This window comes from Onychostoma macrolepis, chromosome 07 (genome assembly GCF_012432095.1).
Source record: "Onychostoma macrolepis isolate SWU-2019 chromosome 07, ASM1243209v1, whole genome shotgun sequence".
Taxonomy (NCBI): Eukaryota; Metazoa; Chordata; class Actinopteri; order Cypriniformes; family Cyprinidae; genus Onychostoma; species Onychostoma macrolepis.
Window position 1 is genome coordinate 17,638,093 of NC_081161.1, and position 25,771 is coordinate 17,663,863.

Below are 25,771 nucleotides of genomic sequence, written 5' to 3' on the forward strand. Positions count from 1 at the left end.
GTACGTTTCGATATTTAAAGAATTTGCTACTGACTATTCAAACACGAGTTTTGAGCAGTGTAGAGTAGTGCTTGTTTGTCGTTTCTCCGATCACAAATGCAGACATGGTGTTATGTATACACGGCGCGGCACAATGCGTAAAAAGACCGTATGAGTCATTGCAATCAGTAATTATGTTCTCACTGAATGCAACAAATGCCTCGCTTATAGTGGGTTTTATTGTTTTAGTCTCGTCGCGCCGGGACACGGCATCACAATACGGTAAGGGGCGTAACATTTCCGTCACACGCTTGAGGTATTTGGCCAATCACAATGCACTGGATAGCTGGCAAATGAGAGCACACTGAGCTTTGATGAGCTTTGATGAGCTTTGTAAAAATCGGCGTGTTTCAGTAAGGTGGAGCATAGAGGAGCAACAATAATGTACAGTATGTGGAAAATAATGTGTTTTTTTAACCTCAAACCGTGTAAACACATTGCATTACACCAAATACACCAAATAATGTTCTTTTTAGCAACATCATATGACCCCTTTAAAACTGCTTGCTAATGCTAAAGGCTTAGGTTTGCTAATGCTATAGGATAACATACATAGCTAATAATGACAATAATACTACTAATAATGAGTAAAATAATCAGTTTTTGAAGTATATACTACTGTTTAAAAGTTTGGGATTTGTAAGAATTTTAATGTTTTTTAAAGAAGTCTCTTATGCTTACCAAGGCTGTATTTCATTGATCAAAAAATTATTACAATTTAAAATAACCATTTTCTATTTTAAAATATTTAAAATGTAATTTATTTGCAATGACAAAGCTGTACTCCAGACTTCAGAGTTTCATGATCCTTCAGAAATAATTATAATATGCCGATTTGGTGCTCAAGAAAAATTTCTTCTTATTATCAAAGTAGAAAATTGTTGTGCTGCCTATTATTTTTGTGGAAACTGTAATACATTTTTTCAGGATTCCTTGATGAATATAATGTTCTAAAGAACAGCACTTATATATGTAAAAATTCTTTACTGTCACTAGGAAAAATCATGGTTTCAAAACCACAAAAGTTTTGCGTTATACTGTTTCTGCGGTATGCTCAGTTTTTTTACGTGTCGTCAAAGATGGAAAGTGCAGAACTCCCTCAGTTGTGAGCAGTGAAGAGCGTAACGAGTTACACGACCCCTCCTCCTCCGGTTGGTGCGAGCGGTCAGTGAGAGTCACCTGTGTGTAGGATGATGGCTGAATAAGCTGAATCCCTGGAGCTAAATAAATACTTCCAGGTTGTACATAAACTATATATCTGTGTCATCTTCATTTCTCCCTCTTTCACCCCTAATCAAGACAGAGACCCACCCACCTGCCGTTAAAGTGTTAAAATAAATACAATTTGGCTTGCTACCGAGGCAGATAACATGGCTAATTAACTAGCTAACGTCAACTAGTTTCCTCCTTCACGTTACTTCACAGAGCGGAGAATAGCAGACTATAAATAATAGCAGACTAAAGTACTACGTTTCTGCGATTTAGTACAATAATTACATTTAGCTGGTATCACGTCTATACTTTTAAGCCTCCTGGCATTGTTTACATCTGTTCAAAATCACGACATTTAAAAAACAAACTTTGCCGCTGTTGAGGGTTGTACGGAGAGAGACCGTGTGTGTGTGTGTGTGTGTGTGTCACTCTCTCTCTCTCCTTATGTGTATGTGCACACATCCTCGTACCTCACCGCTCCAAACTTAATCCAGGAAAGGTTAACATTCCTGCATCATAACTTGGACTAAAAGATGAATGTGTAGAAAGTGAGCGTGTCTCCAAAAACCTTGTTGAGCTGCAGGTTTAATGACTGCTGCTTTATTTTTATTTATTTATTTACAGAAATTATGTTTTGATTATGGTTTTGATTATTGAGGTGCAGGTTTAGGCTCACTTTTTTTTTTATTTATAAGGATTTCTTTTTTTCTTTTTTTTTTAAAGAAAATCATTTATTTATTTTCTGATTATTGTTGAGCTGCAGGTTTAGGCTCACTTAAGTGACTGCACTTAATTTAATTAAGAAGAATTCAATTATTTATTTTAATTATTTAGCTTGACATGTTTACTGTTCCAAAATGTTCTATATTTCTTAAAAATAAAATATATTGTGTTCAGTGGGAAAAAAAGTTGTTTTTTACCCAGACATTTAAAAATAACATATTTTAGAGCTGTAATCGCAATACCGTGATATCGTGATATTTTTATCTAAGGTTATCATACCGTGAGAATCTCATACCGGCCCATGCCTAACTGTCACTATTGTTCTATTTAATGCATCCTTGCTGAATAAAAATAAATAAATCTCATTCCAAATTTTTAAACAGTAGTGCACCTGAATTAAATAATTATTGAATACGCCTTTTTAAAAAATGCATTCACCAATTTGGATTTATTTTTTCATTAAGCCCACCATAATTGCAATGCAATTCTGCCTCCGAATTTGGTTAAAACATGTATTTTATAAGGAAGCATCAATTCAAATGCTGCCTCCATAGGCAAGTCACTAGTTTTTGAGCAAGCATCTCACCCATCAGCTCTGCTATTTATAGAAAAAAAGGATATCTCACAGTAGTGGGATCTTTTTTTTGGCAGCTTTACCAGGAAGGATCACCTGAACGGTAAGCTGCCAGGATGAGAGCAAATGAATGAGGGAGAAACGTATTTGTAACGTCAGTGTGCCTCAAATACTCTATACTGTACTTGTGTGACTGTAGTGCAAGACCACTTGTATGTGTGTGTGTGTGTCTGCTGTAAACCTTGATTAAGTTATGTTGAGGAATTCCTCATCTCCTAGTTAATGCAAACATTGAGCTGGCATAATACACACCCCCACCAACACCCTGGTTCTCAGTTGTCTTGTCTGAGCTGATTCAGCTGTGCTGGAAAGCTTTGAACTTGCTGTGAGTCAAAGAGCTCCATTTGGCTGGAAGGACACATTGATTCAGACAATACAGGGAGTGATACCAGACGTCAGTGGCTTTCACATACAGGCACGTGAATATGTTTTGTGTGCTCTGCATGTGTCTCTGCATGTTTGAATTAGTAATTCTTGCCTTTGCCTGTTGAGGGTGGCATAGAGCAGCACACACACACATACACACACACACACACACACACAAAAAGATGTCTTTTCGTGTTCACAAATGTAGAAGAGATTCCAGCCAACTGAAACACATGCATTTACTTAGCAATCTAAATGAGAACATTGACAGACCAGACTTGTTGACAGCTTATAGATTCAGCTAAATATATGATATTATATACTGTATAGCTACAGCTAATTATACTAACTACAAACTAACCCTAAGCTAAAACAAAACTTGTTAACATTTTATAATAAGGTCTCATTAGTTAATCTTAGGTAATGCATTAACTAACAATGAGCAACACATTTGTTAAAGTTAGTTAATTAAAATACAACTGTTCATTGTTATGGTTCATTAAATAATTTGACAAATACAACTGTTGGTTTTCATAATGTATTAGCAAATGTTAAAATGAACATTAACTATGATTAATAAATGCTTTAGAACATATTTTTAATTGTTCTGTCATGTCAACTAATGTTGTGTTGTAGTGTTAGTTATTGCAAGGTGTTACTTTTTTAAAATAAAGAAATAGTCTTTATATAAAGTAAATAATATTTTTATTCTAAAAAAGAAACACCTTACAATATATATATTTTTTTTTTAGAAAGTACAAAAGTCAGATTTAGCTTGCATTAGTATAGTCTCTCCTAAGTACAGTAAACCCACACACAGAAAGGGTGTAACTACCTTGACGGGAGGTGCTAAACTAGCAGCCATAATTTTCATTAACTTTTACTACTACTACTTCAAAAAGAGAAAGATAGGTGAAAAGAAAAATTTATCCCTCCCTTCCCCCTTTTCCCTCTGTCTCCTTCGAAACAATGACCCCATTCACAGATTCCTGCAGTGGGGCCATGATCTGGTTAAAATATCTCCCTGTCGGACATGTCCTTTGTTAGGAGACCAACTTCTTTTTTCCTTTTTTGTCATGGGCAGGGTGAATGGCTGACAACAGACTTACCTACACACCATTAAGTCAGTCCTCCTTTGATGGCAAAAGACGCCCAGGGCTGTGAATAGAGAGGGGCGGGTGCTGAAGAAATGAGAGAAAGGAGGGAAAGGAGGGAAGGAGGACGGCGAGAGAAAAAAAGATAAGGAAGAAAAGAAGACCAAAGCTGTTTCTGAAGTTCACCTTCCTCTATTTTTTTTTCTTTGAGAAAGATGTTTAAGTTAAAAAAGCGTTCATTCAGAAGAATCAGGGCCTAGCAAATATGAAAGAGAGAAGCATAACTTTTCTAGAAGAAGTGAAGAAAGGACTACAAATGGCCACAAATTCCCTGCGTGTTTTCCAGCTGGGATACATAACTAATCCTACACTAGGAGAGCACAAAAGAGTTGTAAAAACAAGGAAAAGAGAAAATTCATAACTTACAAGACAAGAAAATATTGAGTGTAGCCTGAGGCAGACAAACAAAAGCTTGAAAAGAAAAGATGAAAGCCATCCATGATTCTTTTCTAAATTACTTTCTACTTTTTTTTCTTTGTCCCACTGTAGACTGCCAACTGACAGGTGGTTGTTTTAGAAATTCTTTAGCACCACTCTAATCACTGTGTCTGTGTGTGTACGGTCACATATCCGCATGTCTTGCCTGAGAACAGCACAATTCATATTGCTCAAAGTGCTCATATACACCTGACCAGATGTGCCAGTCTGTCAGAAGTCAGAGGTCAGGAATCAAAGTCTCTTGTAAACAGGGTTGAAGAAGGTCACAGCAATGGGGGAAGGAGAGATGGATGATGGGATTTAGGAAGTGAACCAGGTGTTATGCGGGCACTGTACTTGTGCGTTCTGCTTTATATCAAAGATCTTCTCACTGTTGTTTGGAAAAACATCTGGAAGGACTACAGGAAAACATAATTACTGACATTAATGCTCAAATGTGCCACAATGGTATTTACTAACAGCAATGACCAGAAACTAAACAAAAGCATTCTGGTAACTATGGAGGAAAGGTGTATGAACGTTGTCATTTCCATTTAAAAGAGACAGAGGAAAAGCAAATATCTGATAAAGTTTTATTGACATGAACTAACCACTTCACCTCAGACTGTCAACTTAAAAAACACCAACAAGTATCCAAGAAACTGCATGCATATTTAAAATCCTTATCTGCTGAAATTGCATTTAAAAGAAAATAATAAGGGGAGTGGGAGGACAGAGGGAGGTGACAAGGAATTGATGTGACCAGACACGTCAGTCGTTGGTTTGCAGCTGGCAGCCACTGATTGTTATCACTCACTCTAATGTCAGGCTGATTGGCACTGAATAGTACTTGTTGGCTGCCACAAATCATGGCTTGTCTTAACACTGGTTGGGGTGTGGGGTGGGGGTGGGGTGTGGGGTGGGGTTTAACTGTGAGACTGGACACACCCGATATCAGTGGTGCTTTTTTTATAACAAGACCAAGCAGGTGCTGCATGAAGATGCTTAATTGAGTGAATCATCACCAGCTCCATCTACACAAAATACACCCACTAGTTCAAACCACAAACACCCACAGTTAACTCAGCGTGGCTTTCAGCTGAAACATCTGCTTGATGCTAAGGATCAGTAGCACATCTGAACATATAGCATGATATCGGCTTGCACATCTACACAGGATGCAACTGCTACATAAATCAAATATTGTACATATAAAAGTCTTATGACAAATCACTTTAAAGGATTAGTTCAATTCCAGAATTTCCTCATCCGGGACAAATCACGGGACACACTATCCTTGCATTTTCCGGAATTTCTGTGTGAAAGAGGCTATAGTGGACTACAATGGGGATCAATGGGTTAAAGGTCCAAGTTGCAGTTTCAGTGCAGCTTCAAAGGGCTCTACATGATCCCAGAAACGGTCACCACAAACGGTCGACTTGCACTAGCGCGACCTCACACATTACGTAATCACACACTCGGACACATATGCCCATCGCAGAGCTAGTTTAAGATGAGCATTTGTGGTAAAAAAGTGTATAATTTTAATTTTTTTGAGAGAATGACCAATCATTTTGCTAGATAAGACCCTTATTCCTCAGCTAGGATCGTGTAGAATCCTTTGAAGCTGCATTGAAACTGCAATTTGGACCTTCAACCCATTGGCCACCATTGAAGTCTATTGTATGGAGAAAAATCCTGGAATGTTTTCCTCAAAAAATCATTTCTTTTTGACTGAAGAAAGAAAGACATGAACATTGTGGATGACATGGTGGTGAGTAAATTATCAGGAATTTTTTCTTCTGGAATAGCATGACAGATTGAGGCGCCAGTGCATTCATTTGCTCTTAAAATACTAAGTTTACACGGACATCAGTAGTCTAATTATTTATCTTATTCTGAATAAGACAATAACACAGTTTACATGAGTTACTTTTAGAATATTCCTTTAATGTTCCCGTTTTACATGTTATAGTACATAGATCGATTAATGGCACACGTCATTACGTCCCCCACATCCGACCTCCCCACCAGAATTTCAAACTTATAGTTTGTCTTCGTTATGATGCTATATACAGTTTTGGGTGTTTCATTTTCAATTTACTGAAAGCTTCAAGTGCAGTTAATTATTTGTTATGCTGTACGTGCAAACAGACAACGGTGTTGTTGAAGCCATGTTCTGTTGTTTGCCATCAAACGGTTGACGACGTGTATCCTGTCGCAAAATGCAACGAAAAGTCCTACAAGATGGTAATAGTGTGATTGAGGTGTGTACATGTCTTGACCGCATGTCGATAATGCGACTAAAATAGGAATACTCCCCCTGTCTTAATTCGATTTGTGTTTACTTTAGGGGTGTGCGACATGACGATTTTTGATCGTGGACAATAAAATTTTCTCCACAATCTGCTTTTGAAGAAATATCGTAGAATCGTGCTACAGCGCACATTCTGTCAGCTGCAGTTCTGACGCCTCCATCTCTATACCATGCCACATCCATTCAGTGTTAACTCAGAGGTAGAGTTACTCTCACGGGACACTGCACTTATTCGCAATCACAAATGCACATAATTTGCATGTGTTTTAAAGCCTTGCCGGTTAAACGTTTCATTCACGCTGGTCTGACATGCGCTTTTTCTGAGCCCGTACACCTGAAGCGTGCGCACTAAAAAGCCTGTCTAACAGTGCCTGATTACTGAACTAAGTTATCTTTTGAGCTAATACTGTCAAAACACACAAGGTTTATGTATAGACTCAGTTGGTTATGTCTAAAATGAAAGTAAACCGTTGAGAGAAAAATGGATTCGTGCCTGTATATTAGATGCGTGCAGGTCTTAAAGGGACAGAACTAAACATGCAGTCGACTGTTATTAAAGGGATAGTTCAACCTAAAATTTTATTTCTGTCATTATTTACATGTTGTCCCAAACCTGTATTAATTTATTTCATGTGCTAAACACAAAAGAAGATATTTTGAAGAACGTGGGTAACCAAACAGTTGCTGGTCCACATTGAATTTGATAGTAGGAAAAACAAATACTATGGAAGTCACTTTGGACCAGCAACTGTTTGGTTTTCCACATTCTTCAAAATAGCACGTATGTTCAGCAGAAGAAAGAAACTCATTCAGGTTTAAAACTAATTTTGAGTGAGTAAATGATGGTATAAATATAAAACACTATGGCAGAATTGACAGACAGATGAAAGAATTTTTATTCTTTAACGTTAAAACAACAAAACACAAAGAGAAAAAAAATAACTCGCTACTCTTGACTGAAAAAAAAAAAGTTACTCTAATAGGAATCAATCTATATAGTGTTTTATTTTTATATTTGTTCATTCAATTTCTTGAATGCACCTGCTAAATATGCCTGTTGTACCTGAAAATTAAACACTGTTTGTTTTATTTGTATATTATGTGTATTTTTAATGTGTATCTTTGTTCTTATTTTTGAATAACAAAGATAAAATAATAATAAAGATTTTCATCTTTGCCCACATCGGCCTAAATATCCACCATTCTTTTTTATATTTTGTTACCTTGAAAGGATTTGTCTTTATAATAGGGAAATTAGTTTGGCTGTACTGCTCAGACAAAATAGTAAAACCAACATGACAAAGAATCTTGATAAAATCGTGAAATCGTGATATTTCTAAAAAAAATCGTGATATGATATTTTTTCCATATTGCCCACCCCTAGTTTACTTCGAACATGAGTTTAGTTGGATTAAGGTAATCAAAAAGAGCATTATCTTAATCGTGTTAAAACTGGAAAATTGTTGTCTATGTGTCTATCTCTTAAGCTAAAACCAAAGAAAGCACTGGTGTATCAATACATTATTAAAATGTTAATGCAGCCTCCTTACTTGTTTTTCCCTGACATATTCATAATCATTACTTCTGTGGTGCGCTGTGGCAAGCTTTATGCATGTGCTTGAGCGCTTAGGCTATGAAGGCAATTAAAGACTCATTATAATGATTTAAATGGTTTATTAATAAATGTGCGATTAATCAACTAATGCTTAAAATGAACGACTATTAGTCGACCAGAAAAATCTTTAGTCGAGAGCAGCCCTAGTCCTTTACGATTGTTGCTTGTCAGACTGTATGAACATGATGATCATGTCACACTGGGATCTCAGTTGTCATTAATATCAGACTGTACAACAGTCAAGATGAGTAAAAAATGTATGCGCATGAGAAAACTTGTCCGGAGTTTTACATTATCCACCCATACACATTCAGTGACTGTGAGCTTTATTACATGAAATGTTGGCTATCATGAAAAGTATATAAATGGCGGCAATACCGGCATATTTAACAAGAATAGTGTAAGCAGCACACACCCACATGAAAACAGTGGCGCAACTGGTGTTTATCATAACAAAGGCAACATATCATATGAATTCCGTGAGAGGAGGACGGGAGTGCTGGAGTTTATGTGGTTAGAAGAAATCTCTAGCATTAATTCTGATCATGGCTTGTCGTGAAAAACGAAGACAGTTTGACGTTCACCGTAGAAGTCACACTACAGGACTGAGCGGCATTATTTTCTGACACTGCCAGAATATTATCGGAGGGCTTTACTCACTTCCAAGTAATCTGGCCATGCATTTCTTTCTCTGTGGACAGTGTTATACCAAAGCGACTTGCTTGAAAGTGTACTCTTCTCAAGACAATCAGTTCAGAATTTAGCTAAATATATAAATAAAGTACCCTTATAAGAGCCATAGAAATGGTGTTACAAATAGGTGCTATATTGGTTGGCTAATTTTACTTTCCAAGGTCTCATTGCAAGTCACTTTTTCACTCTCATTCCTGCCCTCCAGTCTTGGCTGCCCCGCCAGGCAGTTAGAATGGAGAGATAAAGCAAAGACGGGACGAGCGAGAAAAGTTTGCATACAGCTGTGCAGTGCTGGGCAACAGCTGCAAAGATTGCGGCAATGGTCACAAGTGTTGAGAATTCCTGAAAAAACTTTCAAGGGAAAATGGGAAAGGTTGAAGGTCACTGTTTCTCAGCAGAGAAAACTGAGTGCTGTCATCCCAGGCTGTCAATCAAACCCTCTGTGACTTTTATGACTGTCAATAACCTTTACACCTATTTGTCCTATTCCCAAGCTCTGTTACACACCTGCACTTGACCCTAAACGTGCTTACTCTTGATATTTGGGTAAATTATTTCCACACAAATATGTTTCCAAAAATAATTGTTTTTATGACCCGCCTCCGCACCCGTTTTTGTCAGTGTTTCTTTTTCACGCCATCCTTTGTGATAAAAGAGAAAATATAATTAGCAGAGAGAAGATAAGCATAACAACAGGAACCAGTATTTTGCAAATTAGCCTACATTTACCCCAAACATGCTTTGAACCGAGTTAGAGAATAAGACATTGATAAGATCTATCTGATACGGAGCAGGCGTTTAAAGCGAAGTGGGCAGATAGGTGCCTTGATAGGTGTTGGTGAAGAGGTGGTAGATACATTAGCAAGGTAAATTTACCCAGCATGCAGGTATTTGATTCACAAAATAAGTTCAATTAGATCGTCGACCTGGAGGGTAAAGATTGTCTGCATGCCTTTGTGTGGGTGTGTGTGAAAGAGAGAGAGAGAGAGAGAGAGCAAGAAAGAAAGAGATCTACAGGGATGAACAATCTCTCATCTCAGTCGAGGAGATTAAAGGTCCACAATGGTCTCTAGTAATATGTCTATGATGACAAGACAGAAGAACAAAGATGGAAGAGACAAAAACGTAAGATAGAGAGACAAGAAAGACGTCTTTCTGAAATTCCACAAGCTCTTCATACACAGACAGCTTTGTGTGAGACAGACGCTGAGATGGAAAACTCTATGGGAATTCCATGCGTTTAAGCTGGAAAGCATAGTCATGAGGACCTGGCCTCCTTGAAGGTCACCATGACATCACTTTGATGTTTCCTTAATACCTATTGACAGGACAAATCAAAGATTTTGAGTGTCGCTCATGGTGGGCTCCCACGCAATGCTTTCAAAAGGGAGTTTTAGAGGCCAACACATTGAGTAAATTTAAAACATTTAAATAAAAAACACACAGTTTGTTCAAGCACTTCATAATATGTCTGAGCTTCCAAATGAGATTTGATTTCATTTGAGTAAAGAATGTAAGTCACTAGATGACTACATGGTTAGGTAATATATAACATATTTGGAGTTGGATGTTGAATTTGGGGCTGAACTTCCTTTCTTATGTGGAACACAAGAGAGGATGTTTTTATTCATACAATGAAAGTAAAGGGTCACTAAAACTCCAACATTCTTCAAAACGTCTTCTCTTGTGTTCCACCGATGAAAGCCATACAGGTTTCACGAGTTCCTGGGCCTATATAATCTTAGCATTAGTGCTAAAAACGAAAAAAATTGTGGATTTGGCTTGATTCTACTCGAGCTCCGATAGCCCCCCTATAGACAGAAGGATAAATTAAATAAATATGCATAAAGGAGGAGATGGGGAGGTGGAGGGATGCCGAAAGAGCTAACAAGTGATAAGAGGTTGTTTTTATACTCGGATATTAATTGGAAGATTAGATGAGCGTACTCCTCCCGAAATTGCATTAATAACTTCACTTGGAATCATATGAGGGTGGGTAAGTGATGACAATTAGGGTTGGGTTTTTAGACAATGATATCGTCAATCGCCGATGGCTGACAGACATCACAATGTTGAGCCAGCAATTGCGAATACGGATTCACGCTTCGGACAAAACACCCCGATGTCAACAACCATCGCGATGTTTCACTGTAGACATTGTCCAATGCCAATTTGGTAGACATCACCCAACCCTAATGACAATATTTAAAATGTAATGTAATATAAAATGGCTTAATTCATGCTTAAGGCTGATTTACACTTGACGCGTCCGCAAGTTCGCATAAGTGCCAGCGGCAAATATGACGTCATCGCGGTGTTGGAGGAAGTTCACTTTGAGTGCGGGTGATGTCGTTTCTCGTGACGGTGTGCACGGCATTTTTTGTAACTTTCCGCGCAGCTCCGATTCCAAAGATGCACGAGTTCTGGGCGATTCTAGCCAAACATGCACGTTTGTGCTGTATATTTGTGTGAAACAGAAGCAGTTTAATGTGATTTGTTTGTCCAAGGCTTTTTAATTGAAGTATGTTTTATTTTTATTGTATAAAAATAGAATTAGAATTAATGTAGACACTATTTATACACTATTTGCTTAAAGTTGTCTTGTGTTTGATGCGAAATAAACCCAAATCTTAAGATTATTTTAATCAGTTTGTACATAAAGAAATTATTAATTCATCAACTCATTCATCACGCGAGAAATCTTGTACCGGCAAATGACTTCTTCTCACCGGTGATTCCCGACGGTTTAGAGGACAATTACTCCTCGTCGCCCCCTGTCGTTTCAAAGAATAGTACAACGCGAACGCGACAAGTATAAAAGCCTCGTCCGTTTGGGAAGGTGCGTGCGCAGTCAGCGGAGGCTCGCAAAGTGGAGCCAGGCGAAAGTATAAATCCCGCTTTACACAGAGCACATCACATATGGTAAACACGGAAGCTCATGCATGTGTTATGCGCGTGCATCACACTCTAGAACAAACATCAATGTTTTTTGTGCACGACACACACATTTAAGCTTCTGTGTTTACCAGATACAATATGCTCTATGTATGTGTTGATCAACATTAATTTATGTAAAAAAGAAAGCCTAAATTAAATCTGCTCATCATATAAAGTGATTGTATCTCTTCACAAGACTTGGATTAAACCACTCAATTCATATGGATTTATTTTACAATGCCTTTAGAACCTTTTTAAATCTTCTACATTTTGATTACCTGGGGCCTGTTCCATAAAACAAGTTTACCAAATAAGCCAGGCTTATTTCAGTAATTCTGCCTTTTTTTCACTTGGTTTGGTTTCTGAAAGCAAAATGACCATAGCTCAAGCTCAGTCACTGTGGCAACTTATGCTGGCAAACTAACCTGGTCAGGAGCAGGCTAACTGTCCGGCTAAACTGAGCTCCTCTAACACTGACCAATAGGAAAGCATTGATATTACTACTGACTCTCTCACATACAATTAGTTGACTTTATTATTAGTCCAAAAATAAAAGTATACAGAAAATACACCTTAAATAATCAAATAAATAAAAAAATAGGCTACAACCAACTGTATTTAATGTATTGTGCCCAAAATAGGCTAATGACATTTTAACATAGTTGCTACTTGCGCATTTAGTTGATCAGCAGTAGCCATGCAGCCTTTCTCTCTGAATTTATGACAGCTGCACCTTTTATGGTTATTAGAACATTAAAACATTGCAATCTAACATGGCTCTTTAAAGCATTAAAAACACTAAATCAGAAGTTAAAATCACTGAATTAAAAATGTAAATAAATAATAGAAATCAGACTACATTTTAACTGATAAGAGGAACACACATTTAACTCATTTGAGTTAGTATGGCTGCATTAGCCATTTTACATTTGATTTACAGTTACTGCTATCATAAAAATACACTTATAAGTAGGATTAAAATTCTATGTGTCACATTTAATGTCCAACAACAAATATATAGCGAATTCTTGCGCTATTATTCTATTCTGCTCCTTCTGTGTAGCGCGCATGCGCGCAGCAGCGCTCGTTCACTCACGTCTCGCCCACTCCTGACAGCAAAATGGATATATTTGCATGACTTTCTAACATTTACAGATGAAAAATATACCTGTGACATGTCAGTTATACACTGAGGAAAATATAATGTCTCAAATGCATTAAACAACACAAATATTCGCTGTTTGCCATGGTGGATCGATTTGATCCGTGATCGACAATAAGGGCTGTTTAAGAATAAGCGTGCACATCAAATTATCCTGACTCATTGAACCTGGCTCGAATTAGTGAGATTGCGTGAACTTAAATTGTTGTTTATGAAACTGCTTTAGTCCCGATTGATTTGTTAGGTTATTTCAATTCAGGTTTTGGACTATAATCCCTGCTTTTCTTAGCGTCTTTTATGGAACAGGCCCCTGGACATTGAATGGAGGAACACAAATCTCTCAGGTTTCATTAAAAACTATTTTAATTTGTGATTTGAAGATTAACAAAGGTCTCATGGGTTTGGAACAACAGGACGGAGAGTAAATAATGACAGAAATTTTATTTTTGTGTAAACTGTCCCTTTAAAACATGATATAAGGTCCTATTGTGCCACCACTAGTGCTGATTTAATATGAGACTAAACACTCCCATCAACAAACACAGACTTAGACAGAAAGGTACTACCCCCACCTGACAAGAAAGAGAGATAAACATGGGGTCAGAGACAAAGTAGGGGGAGAGAATGCAGGAGCTTTAAATAAGGGCTCCTTTTTAGCAATGGGGGTTCACTGGGATGCTAAGCTCGTAAAACCAGAGTGATTTGTGATTGGCTTTATTTGGCTCCTCTGCTGGCAGATATTCAATTATTGTCTGTCTTTCTCCTTTGTCAAAAGGTCACGACACAGTGTTTTTATATAAGCGTAAATCAAGTAAAATCTTTCTTTCCTCTAGTGTAAACAACAGATAAGATAGATCTGAGAACAGCAAGAGCAGAGGGCGAGGCAGGTTTAAAGTATGAGCTCCCCCGCCATATGGATGCTGAAGTCCAGTTGGTGGAGTGGACAGTGAAAGGGAACTAGGGTGTTGATGGTCCCACAGCAGGAGCTGAGTGGAGCTCATGAGACAAAGTGAGACCTCCCACACCCCGTTCTGTGGGGTCCTTTACAATGATAATTGGAGGCCTTCCTTGGCCACAGAAAAACATTACAGTTATCCCCGCCACAGCAAGCCCACCCAGGGGATAGAGATAGAGAACCACTACATACAGCCTGCTGTGATTGTATCCTACATCCTGGACGACAAGTCTGATGGACGCCACTCCTAAAAACACTAGAAACAGCCATTTCTTCACCACCTGCTGCTCTACACACCCACTACATTTTAACATATATAAAGCATCCCTTTTGAAGCTCATTAGCAATTTCAAAACTATTGTTCCATTAGAACTGCTGAAGCAGGAAAAATCATCTCACAATTACGCATTTAAATCAGAAAAAAAAGGATGACAGCATCCTAACTCTAATGAAACCACATCAATGTCTTGAGGGTGGATTCATGAAACTCTTCTTAAGATAAAAGTTAAGAAATGTCTTAAGATAAATTCTCATAAGAATCTTCCTTAGCTCAAATGTAGAAAAATTAATCTCTCAAATAATATGTTCTTTAAATGGCAGGCATTTGGATTTTATTTAGCAATTTTATTCTTAAAAATGCTTGAAACACTTGAAATGGAACTCCACATGGCACACAAATTTAACTAAATAAAACCTTCAACTACACATCGTCATATGGGTAACACTTTCAATAATCATAATGATTTATGTTTCACAAACCGTAAGTAGACAACACAGTTTCTCCTTAATTTTCAAGAAAATCTGTATGACTTCATTTTGCAGTATAATGTTGCTGCCTACTTTTTGAAACTGTGTTTACACCTTAAATTGCTCCAGAGTAGTAACGTTAAAGACCTCTTAAGAATCCACAGGTTTCAACTGAGATTGATATGCATGACAAAGTCTAACTCAAATCTATCCACATATGCCCTTATATCATTCACTGTGCAAAAAACACAAGTGCTAAAGATCAGCCCTGGAAAGAGTCTAGGTTCATTCTTAATACACATATCAACAGACACTTAATCTGAGTGTTGCTATTTTGTGAAAATGTATGATTATTTCCTGCATGTGAAATCAATTTTAAAGAATGGACTGCACAATATAATAGTAATAAATGATGAAAAAATATCTTGTAGCTGAGAGACGTTTCAATCAAACATAGAAAAAGCTATTGTTTTTAAATTGAATTAATGTTAGCAGTGCAAATTGACCAAAATATCCATCTGTAGTGTTATCTATACTAACATCAATGCATTTCAAAATGTCTTCAAAATGTAATCTCATGCAATCTCTGGGAATCAAATCCAGCGTACTCAAATGTTTAAGCTACACGAAAGCAGCACCATTTTAAAGCTTTCCATATATTTCTTATAGCTCCACCTACCAGCATTCACATGCCTACAGTTTACCCTGAAAAATGCCTTGTGAACTCAGCACAGACAGTGAAGCAGCAGCGGGGCCATGCTCCACTGATTATCATCAAATGCAGCATGTGGATCCAGAGTTCCTAGGGGGCTGCAGAGGTTAACATCAGGCCATTAGGTGCACTTACCCTCTGGGCTTGATGATGCATCCCTAAAACGCTGTAGAGGTCGTGAACGCAGGTCTGACTAGGGTGAAGAGAGTGAAAGAGCTTATTTTCCCTGTCTGTTTGGTTGCGTGTACGCTGGATTTGGTGAGGCCTGTTAAATCCAGGATTAGCTATGAAAGTGCTAAAGGTTCTTCATGTGAACAGAAAGCACAATAACAGTCAACTATTTTACAAATATCAAGGTTACAAATTAACCACCCATAGTTATTGCTTGCAAACCCTCTCTCGTTTATATAAATGAAACGTGAATTGAGACAAAGCATTGCATTTCCTTTGTCACCTGGAAACATTCTTTTCATGCTTTCTCTGAACCGTTGATTAATGAGAGCACTAAACCTCAACTGCGCTGGTCTGAACTCGACAGACAGAGCGTTCTTAGTTCATGGCGTTTCCAAGACATTCGCTTGGTTCACAGTAGCCAGTCGCTCACCTTCTTTGTCATCACTGAGAAATCACATTAATTGACATGAATTCTTTCAGGTGGCGCATAAAAATGTGACAGAGACGGCTTTATTTAACAACGTCAACAAGCTCCTGTTAATCGAGAAAGATTAGGGCCGAATAGGTGAGGTCAGGCCACATCGTGAGGTATTATGTCTAAGATTTACACTAATGCCAGGAAACATTCCTCCAGATACAGCAGGACTAAATCAACAAGAACAGGGCACTTTTCAACACTTCGCTGCCATTTTTCATTAAATGCGGCTAAACAAATTGACTATGTTGTTCTCCTTCACCCATTCTGGCTTGTGGTAACACGAAACTAAACAAAAGTTTATGCACTGTCCTTTGGTGGTCTCTGCAAGATATGCCCTCTCCTGACCTTTTATGGACTATGGGAAAAGCACTGGTCACTATGGTAACCTGTTTAGCACAACAAGGGGAGGGTGTGTCAGAAAATCTTTAGTGGTTAATAAGGTGAGAGTGAAGACATTGAGGTTTAAAAGGTTTAACAGAGGAATCCAAAGCCAGGTCTAACGCACTTTTGTTGCTTCATAAAGGCTTGATAATATAAAGCAACAAGTATAAACATCATATGAAGTATATGGCAAGCAGGCCTGGTCAGTGGACTGCAAAGAGGGGGGTGAGTAAATGGGAATGTATTGGAGTTGGCTGCTCTTAACGAAGAGGTGGGAAAGGCTGTTGAAATATGGTCGCCTACTGTGACACAATGTTGCTTGCTGGCTTCCAGTATGGTCCCCCTGACAACATAGAAAGCACACTTGCAATCGCAGATAAAGACCAAGTATGGCAAGTGTTCCGGTGATTGAAGTCTCTACAGGCAGACGACAATTATGCTTCTGAATTAACAAAGCTCATAGGCAATTAGTCAAAGATTGTTTAAGGATTTCAGCTGCGCTGAAAAAGGGATGGAATACTTAAGAAATAACAATAGCAAAAATGCATACATAAAGTAAATTCTACAATGTAAATATTGTGCTTGAACACATTAAGATTTTCCACAAATTACCCTGCCAAATGTAAGCAGAATAAAATAATTTTTTTTGTTTCCCATGTTTCATTTCATGAAAAATTCTCATATATGCAGTGAAAATGAAAAACAAATTACTAGTTATAGTTACTGTCATGTGAAGCTTTAGTGTATTTCGAAACTGTGCATTTATATTGAAAAACTTCCTTTTTCTCCTCTGCCAATAATTTCTCACCTCCTATTCTAATCTTCATCAATTGAGAAGTATGTAGAGAAAAGCTTGACATGTTTCTTCCAAGGTAAAATTATGTGTATCCCATCATTTTAAGCCGACACACTATCTCTTTATTCACATATTTTTACTCTAATTGTGGGATAGAATTTGTGGAAGTCTGCAAAGCTTTCTGCTGAATTCAGGGGAGTGATAATTCCATCACCAAAGTGACAAAATATATTATTATTAAGAAAAAAACTACAACACAATACAGTTTGACAGTAAACATTATTCATAGATGATTAATAAGCACACATTTCATAACTGTTAAAAAGATAGTATGAATGTGTATATGAATTAAATCCATATTACATCATCGTGTTGTCAGTATCTTGTGGCTTAAGGCATCAGTTGTGACGCTTCCTAGCCATTCACGACTCCTCTTTTGAGGCCTCATGGGACAGTAGTAGGTCATCCATGTACTTTTCCGAGTACTCCTAAATTTTATTATTTCACATATTGGTTTTTACTTTCTATTGTATAAATACAGGAAGTAGGCATATTCGAATACAGGGCAGGTTTATAATAGGTCCAATTCTCGCTATTAACAAACTATTGACTACAACTTTTGCCTCAATGAACTCTTAATTTGCTGCTTATTAATAGTTAGTAAGGAGGAAGTTGTTAAGTTTAAGTATTGGGTAGGATTAGGGATGTAGAATATGGTCATGTGCTTTATAAGTATTAATAAACAGCCAATATGTTAATAACAGAGCCTGTCCTCCAACAAAAAACGACCCTATAGGTTGTTTGTGCAAGCCCTTATTACGACCTATATTTATGTTTTAAAGTTAAGCGCCCTCTAGCACGCATAAAAATAATGACAGTGTCATGTTGCGTCTGTCGTCAAGAAATGACGTATGACTGTCATTATCAATCAAAATGCGTGTTTATTTAAACGCAATGTGTGGACTTTTTACACCGATCTCACAGTATTCGTACATATTTTATTAGGTGGCTAATTCGTACGAATGACCACACCTAACCCCACCCCTAAACCTACCCCTTACAGGAATCATGCAAAATCATGATTTTTAGTGCACATTTTCGAGCGCGTGCATTCTCTGGGATCGAACCCATGATCGCATGATCACGTATGTATACACATATTGTCGTATAACGCAATGCTCTACCAACCGAGCTACACGAAACCTGAACTATAACGCAGATAAAAGAGTACAAAACATTAATATGAAAATGTCCTGTTGTCGATAGGTGCGCAATTGTAGTATACGCTCTGATGGGTCGTATTTCAGGGATTTGGACAAACGACCTATACGGGCGTATTGGTTGGAGGACAGGTTGTAATAACAGGCATATTAATAAGCAACAAGTTAATAGTGAGAACTGGTCCCTATACTAAAGTGTTACCATTTTTTCTCAGTGATTTACCCTGGGAGAACTTTTGGTGTTGGACTGACGTGCTTGTCTGAATACTGATATGAGGGGGTAAGTGATCAGCTCTGCTTCAGATTGTGGGTGTAGAATGACAGGAGCTGATGTGCGGTGTTAAAAGGTATGTTGAGATTTACGCTAGGTTTTCAATACCGAAGGGGCCTTTCTTTGCCCGGTTGACTTTCCGGCATCTGAGGTTAATGACAGTGCAATGAGGCCCAGTCTAAAGTTGGGAGCCCCCCATCACATAACTAATCATCACTCATCAACACATGAACCTGTGCTAACGTGCAAACGTACATGTGTTTGCATGTGCCCATGTTGACTTCACAAAAGACAGAGAAAAGAAAATGCGGGGGCTCCTCGCTGTCTTTTGTGTATGTTCACCAGTTCAGGCTTTGGTTTGACATTTTAAGAAAAGCTGTTTATCATCATTTTTGACAAATGATTGTCACTGGGCATGACCAGATAGACCCTTTCAGACATTCCATGCTATATAAACACATGTTCACACGCAAACACACAAAATTCAGTTTCTTTCAGACTAGATTAATAATGCACTGTAATGTTTTATTTTGCACTGGCCATTATAGATACTGTATAAAGAAAATAGACAGTTATCAGTTACAAATTCCACTGTATAAATGCGCTATTTACAGTCAGCCATAACTAATTTATTCTGTAAGTGTCATGTAAATTCATGTAAAATGTAATAGCTTTCTTTATCTTTTGTGTGAGAGTACTATTAATTTCTTTATTTATTGAGTTCAAATTGAATACAAATTATATCCTTCTTAACTAATACTGTGGTGGATGAGTGATTAATAGCAGTGCTGGCCATATTTATGAATTTTTTTAGAACAAAAATACTTATTTTCCCTCTATCTATAATGTTTTCAGGTTATCACAGGCAAATTAAGTTAACTGACCTCTGATAGATAACCATCAGTTCACTAACTAGGACCACGCCACAAACAAGCTATGAAATAGTTAGTTGAACAGAGTGTTGGGGAAGAGTAGAGGAGGATGAAGGGGTAGGGGGAATGGGATGATGGTCAGGTTGATCAGGGCATCTAGAATTGATGGCTCAGAGAGACTCTATCATATATTTAGGCCGGACAATTAGGACCCCCCGATACAACCTGAAAGAAGAGAATGTGGGATAAGGTTGGCTGAATGGATGATAAAGGGAGGGAAGGGTGGGTTCGAGAGAAAGAGACAAACAGTACGGTATGAGGCGGCCCGATATATGGAGGTTTCAAGAAGTCAGGTGATCGTTTGGGGCGTGGCCCTGCTCCTGAACATCAGCTAACCAATTAACTCCCTTAATAAATGACTCATTTGCAGGCCCATACAGAACATGGAATTCATGCAGAAAGTTCTTCTGATTTCCACATAATTGCATGCCCACTGCTTGCCACAAGCATAGTTGTTAATCAAATGGTTGGTTAATTTAGCAATGCATTCAGCTATTGATAAGAATGTCTGAATTAACATTTATTACATTTACCACATGTAGATCTTTTCCACAGAATTTCCCCAAAAATACTGCAGAATGTTCATCTGGTCCAATGCAATGGATCTTTGAAGCCTAATGAATATTGGAGATTTAATTTATTGTGCTAATTAATCAAAGCTTTGGAAGACTACTAATTTTGAAAAGTTAATCTTTAAACAACATTTGCAACTTTAAAACTTTGTTTTATTATCAAAGTTAAAGCAGGTTTGATGGACAGAGACATCACAATCCTCTGAGATCTGAAAGCATGTTTGATGAGTGGGGAAACGTGAAGGAGAGCAAGGGTCAAACAAAGTAAAGCACCAAGTGAAACAGTAGCTCAGTAGCTCTATTTCAGGGAAGCCTTAACACTGCAAAAGACCTAAGTGGACACTCGTTGGGTTCTTAACAGAGAACCCGGGTTGAAACATTCAAAAACAGCCATCTTTCAGATCTATAAATGGCTGTGTATGTGTGTGTTCTCTCCTCTTACATGTTTGTTAATTTTACAACTCAATAAGTTAAGAATTACTTGAGGAAAAATCTGTTTGTGTGTTCAGTGTAAGAAAAATATTTACAATCGATCTTGTGCCATCTAATTATGTTCACAGGTGTTGAGCAGATTACATTTATTATGATTGAGACCTGTTTAGAGGGTAAATTCCAAACATATACCAGCTTGTTGTGTCATGAAAAAGTTTTTTTCTCCCATTGGCTTTTGGATACACTTCAATGTCAAAATTTACAGTCAATAAGACTTTAGAGGAAAACAACCCTTAATAGATATTAATGCCATGGAATGCAGCTTGAAAGTTTAGAGTCTTCCAGCTATGTCATTCCCTTAGCTGGGAAAATGAACACCTGAAGGGATGGACGGATTCAGAGGAATGGGGAGTGGGTGAATAAAGACAACATTCGGAGCTCTGCTAACATGTCTTAGCGTGAGACCCCATGGGGTGCACCTGAAGATCGCCCATCCTCACAAAAACAAACACGCTCAGCATTTTATCTGCATTCTTGTTCCAGGATGTCACCAACCACATCTTTGGTCAATATCAGATATATCACCCCACTTCTGATTTCAAGCCATTTAAAATCCATTCATGTCATTCCACTCTTGCTCCGCCTGGCACCTCAGGCAGTGTGCTGTCAAACCCCCCCACCAGCCAGTGTGTTATTGAGATGATTAGGGTCTGTAACGAAGCAGATCCTTGGCCCGCGGCAACCCCTCAGCAGAGCTTATTTCAGCCCAACAGTCTATGGAGCCCAGGGCAACACAAGCACCGACCTGACCACCTATCAACAGAGTGATGAGATAATTAATGATATTTAGAAAGCCAGTTTATCTGTTCACACATTCGACTTTTGAGCAATGCTTCTTGGTGCATTCTTAACTGTTTCACACGTAAGTTTAAAATATTTCAGCTGAGCCCCAAGTGATGCAAGGCAACTGTTAATTTAGAATATAACACATTATTTGCATGATGACATGTCAAGCTTGTCATATGACAGCCACAGTCGCACTGTATGAATGTTTGATGTGAATAACCTATATAACACGTCATCAAATTATGTTTGAAATGATTATTAATGCTTATTCCATAGAAATTAGTCTTTATTTTACAAATAAAAAATAATTAATACAAAAAATATATAAATAAACCTTTTAAATGTACATATATATATATATATATATATATATATATATATATATTATAATTTTCTTTTGCTAGTACTTGTGTGTATTTAAATGTTTGAACACTAAAAGAATGATGGTTGAAAACATTGACGAAAACTCAGATAAATTCAAACCTGCTTTTACACTTTGACTGGCACTATCTAGATATCTATCTATCTATCCATCCATCCATCCAGTGTATTATAGCTGCTTGAAATAGACAGTTAATTTGAGGAAGAGAGGATGGACATTGTTATAGGGTCAAATGTATCAAATAATGTGAACACTATGATGCACTATTAATATAAAGACAAAAATAAAAGCAAAGCAAAGGCTGTTACTGTAAATTTTGCAACAGTAAAGACTGCATTTTAAAACAATCACTAATTGCGCTGATTTTGAAGTTACTCAAACGTTTGGGTTTCAGGGAGGAACAAATGTGTGCTGCTGTTAAGGGAAATAAGTTGTGCTAGAAGAAATGTGGATAGGTTTTAATAGTTTTACCTCATATGTTCTTTTTATGATCCTTGGAAGCCAAATCGAAATCATCAATAAAATTAGCTTAATATCACAGCCACAGTTCTTTCCTCTGTCATCACAATTAAACAGGGCTTTCATATTGTGCACTCTGTAGCTCCTCCACATCAGCGCTATCTCTTCTGAATTGCAAATTGCAAAAATGCATCATAGACATATGTCTTAATATTATTGCACAGAAAACAGCGACTCTGGTGAAAGAAAATGTCTATATAGCTATAATAAATGTATGTGTATTTTCTTAATTTCTCCAGTACTGATAGCAGAACCGTTAACATCAGAGCTTATCGATCCTCCTGTCTTTCATAATTTAGCCCCGGGGCCGATTAAATACTGGGTTTCGATGCCCATCTCTAGCTGTGACTGACAAACAGGTTCTTAGGGGCAAATATTGTGTTCTCCGAGTAGCATGATTATGTAGTGAAAGCTTTTTCCCCAGTGTCACAAATGAGACTTCTGTTTCACCTAGATCTTCTAGAGATCTTACATTTATTTTAATAATTTAACAATACATTTGCATGTTCACACTATTCTGATGTTGGTGAATGGTCACATGACATGCATGTAAACAAAATTAAATATTTAATCTTTTTTGCACTTTATTTTGATTATTTTCATTTTAAAATGATTTATTTTAATTTCACATTTTTATAGTTTAATTATTAGCCCCTGTAAATTTCCCGTCTTCACTGGTTTAAAAAATAAATTTCAATAATGTTTCAATTTTTGCCACAATAACAAAGTCCACGATCCATGATACTGCAACCAAATATCTGCAGTTTAAATATGAACATGTCTTATCTCATTCTAAATTATTCTACCCACATTCATTTTATAGCTCTATACTTTTGCTATATGACAACAGCTGTCTTGTGTATGTCTGTTTTTATTTCTCCCTAAGAATTTTTAGAGAAACATTAGAGGCATAACAAAGAACTGCAGCTCTAACTTTCCTCTGGGAATCTACTGGCTGCTGAAGTTTTAAGTTAAGTTTATGTAGGAGGTTTAGGGCAGGCATAGGTCTATTCTCCATATGCTCCCTTTCGGACCAAAGTATGTGTATAGGAAAACTTTGCTGGCCGGTGTGAAGCAGAACTTGAAAGCTGGAGTAATATCACAGGCCCACGTCAAGGAAAAGATGAGTACAGGAAGGGGACCATGGACCATTGGTGTGATCTCAGTTTGCAGTGCTCTAAAAGCTGTTAGTTCAGCTTGTTTCTGTAAACTCTATTTGGCCTAGCTTTCATCCTTTGGAATATAAGAAAATATTGTTCATTTTAGCAATCACACTTATGGACTCATATTTCTCCAGTTGAAAAAAATAAAAGACAAAGCACAATGTGCTAGGAAAACATAACCCAACCATGTAGAATGTCAAAGCTCTCTAGCTAGGTATCATAGATGAGCATATATTACAGGATGATTCATTTATTCCAAGTGAGGACACACAATTTTTTATGTGGTGAGCGAGAGATCCTGCTGATTTACAGCTTATACAACCATAGTTCAGTCATGAAACTCTAACTAATCTCTAATTGGTTTATTCATACTCTGTAGCACGGAGTACTTGCTAATCCACGTAAGCATATATAGCATATCCCAGCCTGTGTTCGGTACGTTGTGCGATTATGAAAGCTTATGTTACCCCTCCTCCTCCCCAGTGCCACCTGTAGAGATCTGCTAGGGGGTTCTAAATTTCTTAAGCAGCCATCCTTCATTATTTTTGACTAAGCTGAACTAATTATTGTATTTGCTCTACAGCAGCAGCAGCAGCAGCAATGTAGCAGATCTCGTCCGCCAAAATCAAGCTTATGTATACTTCATACCCATGCCAATATGAAGGAATTTAATATGAATATGTGATATATATGATATATTAATTAATATCACAGGTGGTTTACCCGTATTTTGAATAACACATTTCAATGTGTTGTATTTTCGGTTAAAGGTCCCATGGCATGAACATTTCACTTTATTAGGTTTTTTAACATTAATATGAGTTCCCCTAGTCTGCCTATGGTCCCCCAGTGGCTAGAAATGGCGATAGGTGTAAACCGAGCACTGAGTATCCTGCTTCGCCTTTGAGAAAATGAAAACTCAGATGGCCCAATCTGGAATCTTCCCTTTATGTCGTCATACGGGGAAAGGTTACCTCCCCTTTCTCTGCTTTGCACGCCCATGAGAAAATGAGCTACTACCGTGCGAGGCAAGCGCAATATTTTTTTTTCCTCGAGAGACATCATGGCTTGCAAACGAGCGAAGCATGACAGTTGCTCAGTGTTTGGATGTACAAATGAACACCGAAGTATTTTTTTAGTTCCTTCATCTGACTCTATGGCTAGCATTAGCTACATGATAATAACTGTAACAGCATACATAAACAAACCAACTAAAGTACCGTATCCAGACACAATATTTTAAACTAACCATTCGGAGACGTCCTGCTGTAGCCGCTGAGTTGCAACTTCTTCATCTGGTGCTTCTCCATCCGGATCAGATTCTGGGTCAAACTGAAAAGCTTGAAGGACTGTGTGTCTACGAGTCATTGCGATACATCCACTGTTAACATTAGCGCATGGTAGCGCAAGCTGGTTAAGGCCACACACCAATCCTCCACCTTGCCCCGCCTCTCTCCTCCTCATTAGCATTTAAAGCTACAGACACAGAAATGGCACATCCTAAGGAAAGCTCGTTGTGGGACTGGCTCGTAGTGGCTGAAATTCTGCACCAAGGCTGAATTTCGGGAAACAGATTTCAGATACAGTACTAGGGACCAATTAGGCCTATATAAAAGCATCCAAAAAGCAGCATGTCATGGGACCTTTAAAGAAAATGTCTGTACACTTAATGGATGTCCTGACAGAAAATTTCCAGTATGTTTCTTTGCTTTTCTACAGAATTTTTTTTTTTCAACAGTGTTAATTTAAATGTACTAATTTTCTTTCTCCCTTTTACTCTTTGCCATTCATGGCAAAGACCCATTTTCTAACAGCAATGCTAAATCAGTGATACTAGACATTGTTGCACGCAAACAAAGCAGGACAGACTCCTTACCAAACAGGACATCTATCTGGAGATAAGCAGACCTCTCTTTGGATGA

General features: G+C 37.7%; 1 protein-coding gene across 7 annotated transcripts in view; it reads right to left on the minus strand.

Moving 5' to 3' along the window:
* The window catches only part of col4a6 (collagen, type IV, alpha 6), a 106,017-nt gene that overhangs the window by 65,547 nt on the left and 14,699 nt on the right, over positions 1-25,771 (minus strand). Inside the window, exon 1 of one of the 7 annotated variants that reach the window (XM_058780985.1) lies at positions 15,819-15,949. The exons of the other annotated variants lie outside the window; for them this stretch is intronic. Coding sequence (XP_058636968.1) covers positions 15,819-15,839 — 21 coding nt within the window. The 5' untranslated portion in view covers positions 15,840-15,949. Of the gene's footprint in view, positions 1-15,818; positions 15,950-25,771 lie in introns of those variants that run through there. 7 annotated transcript variants of the gene reach the window in all.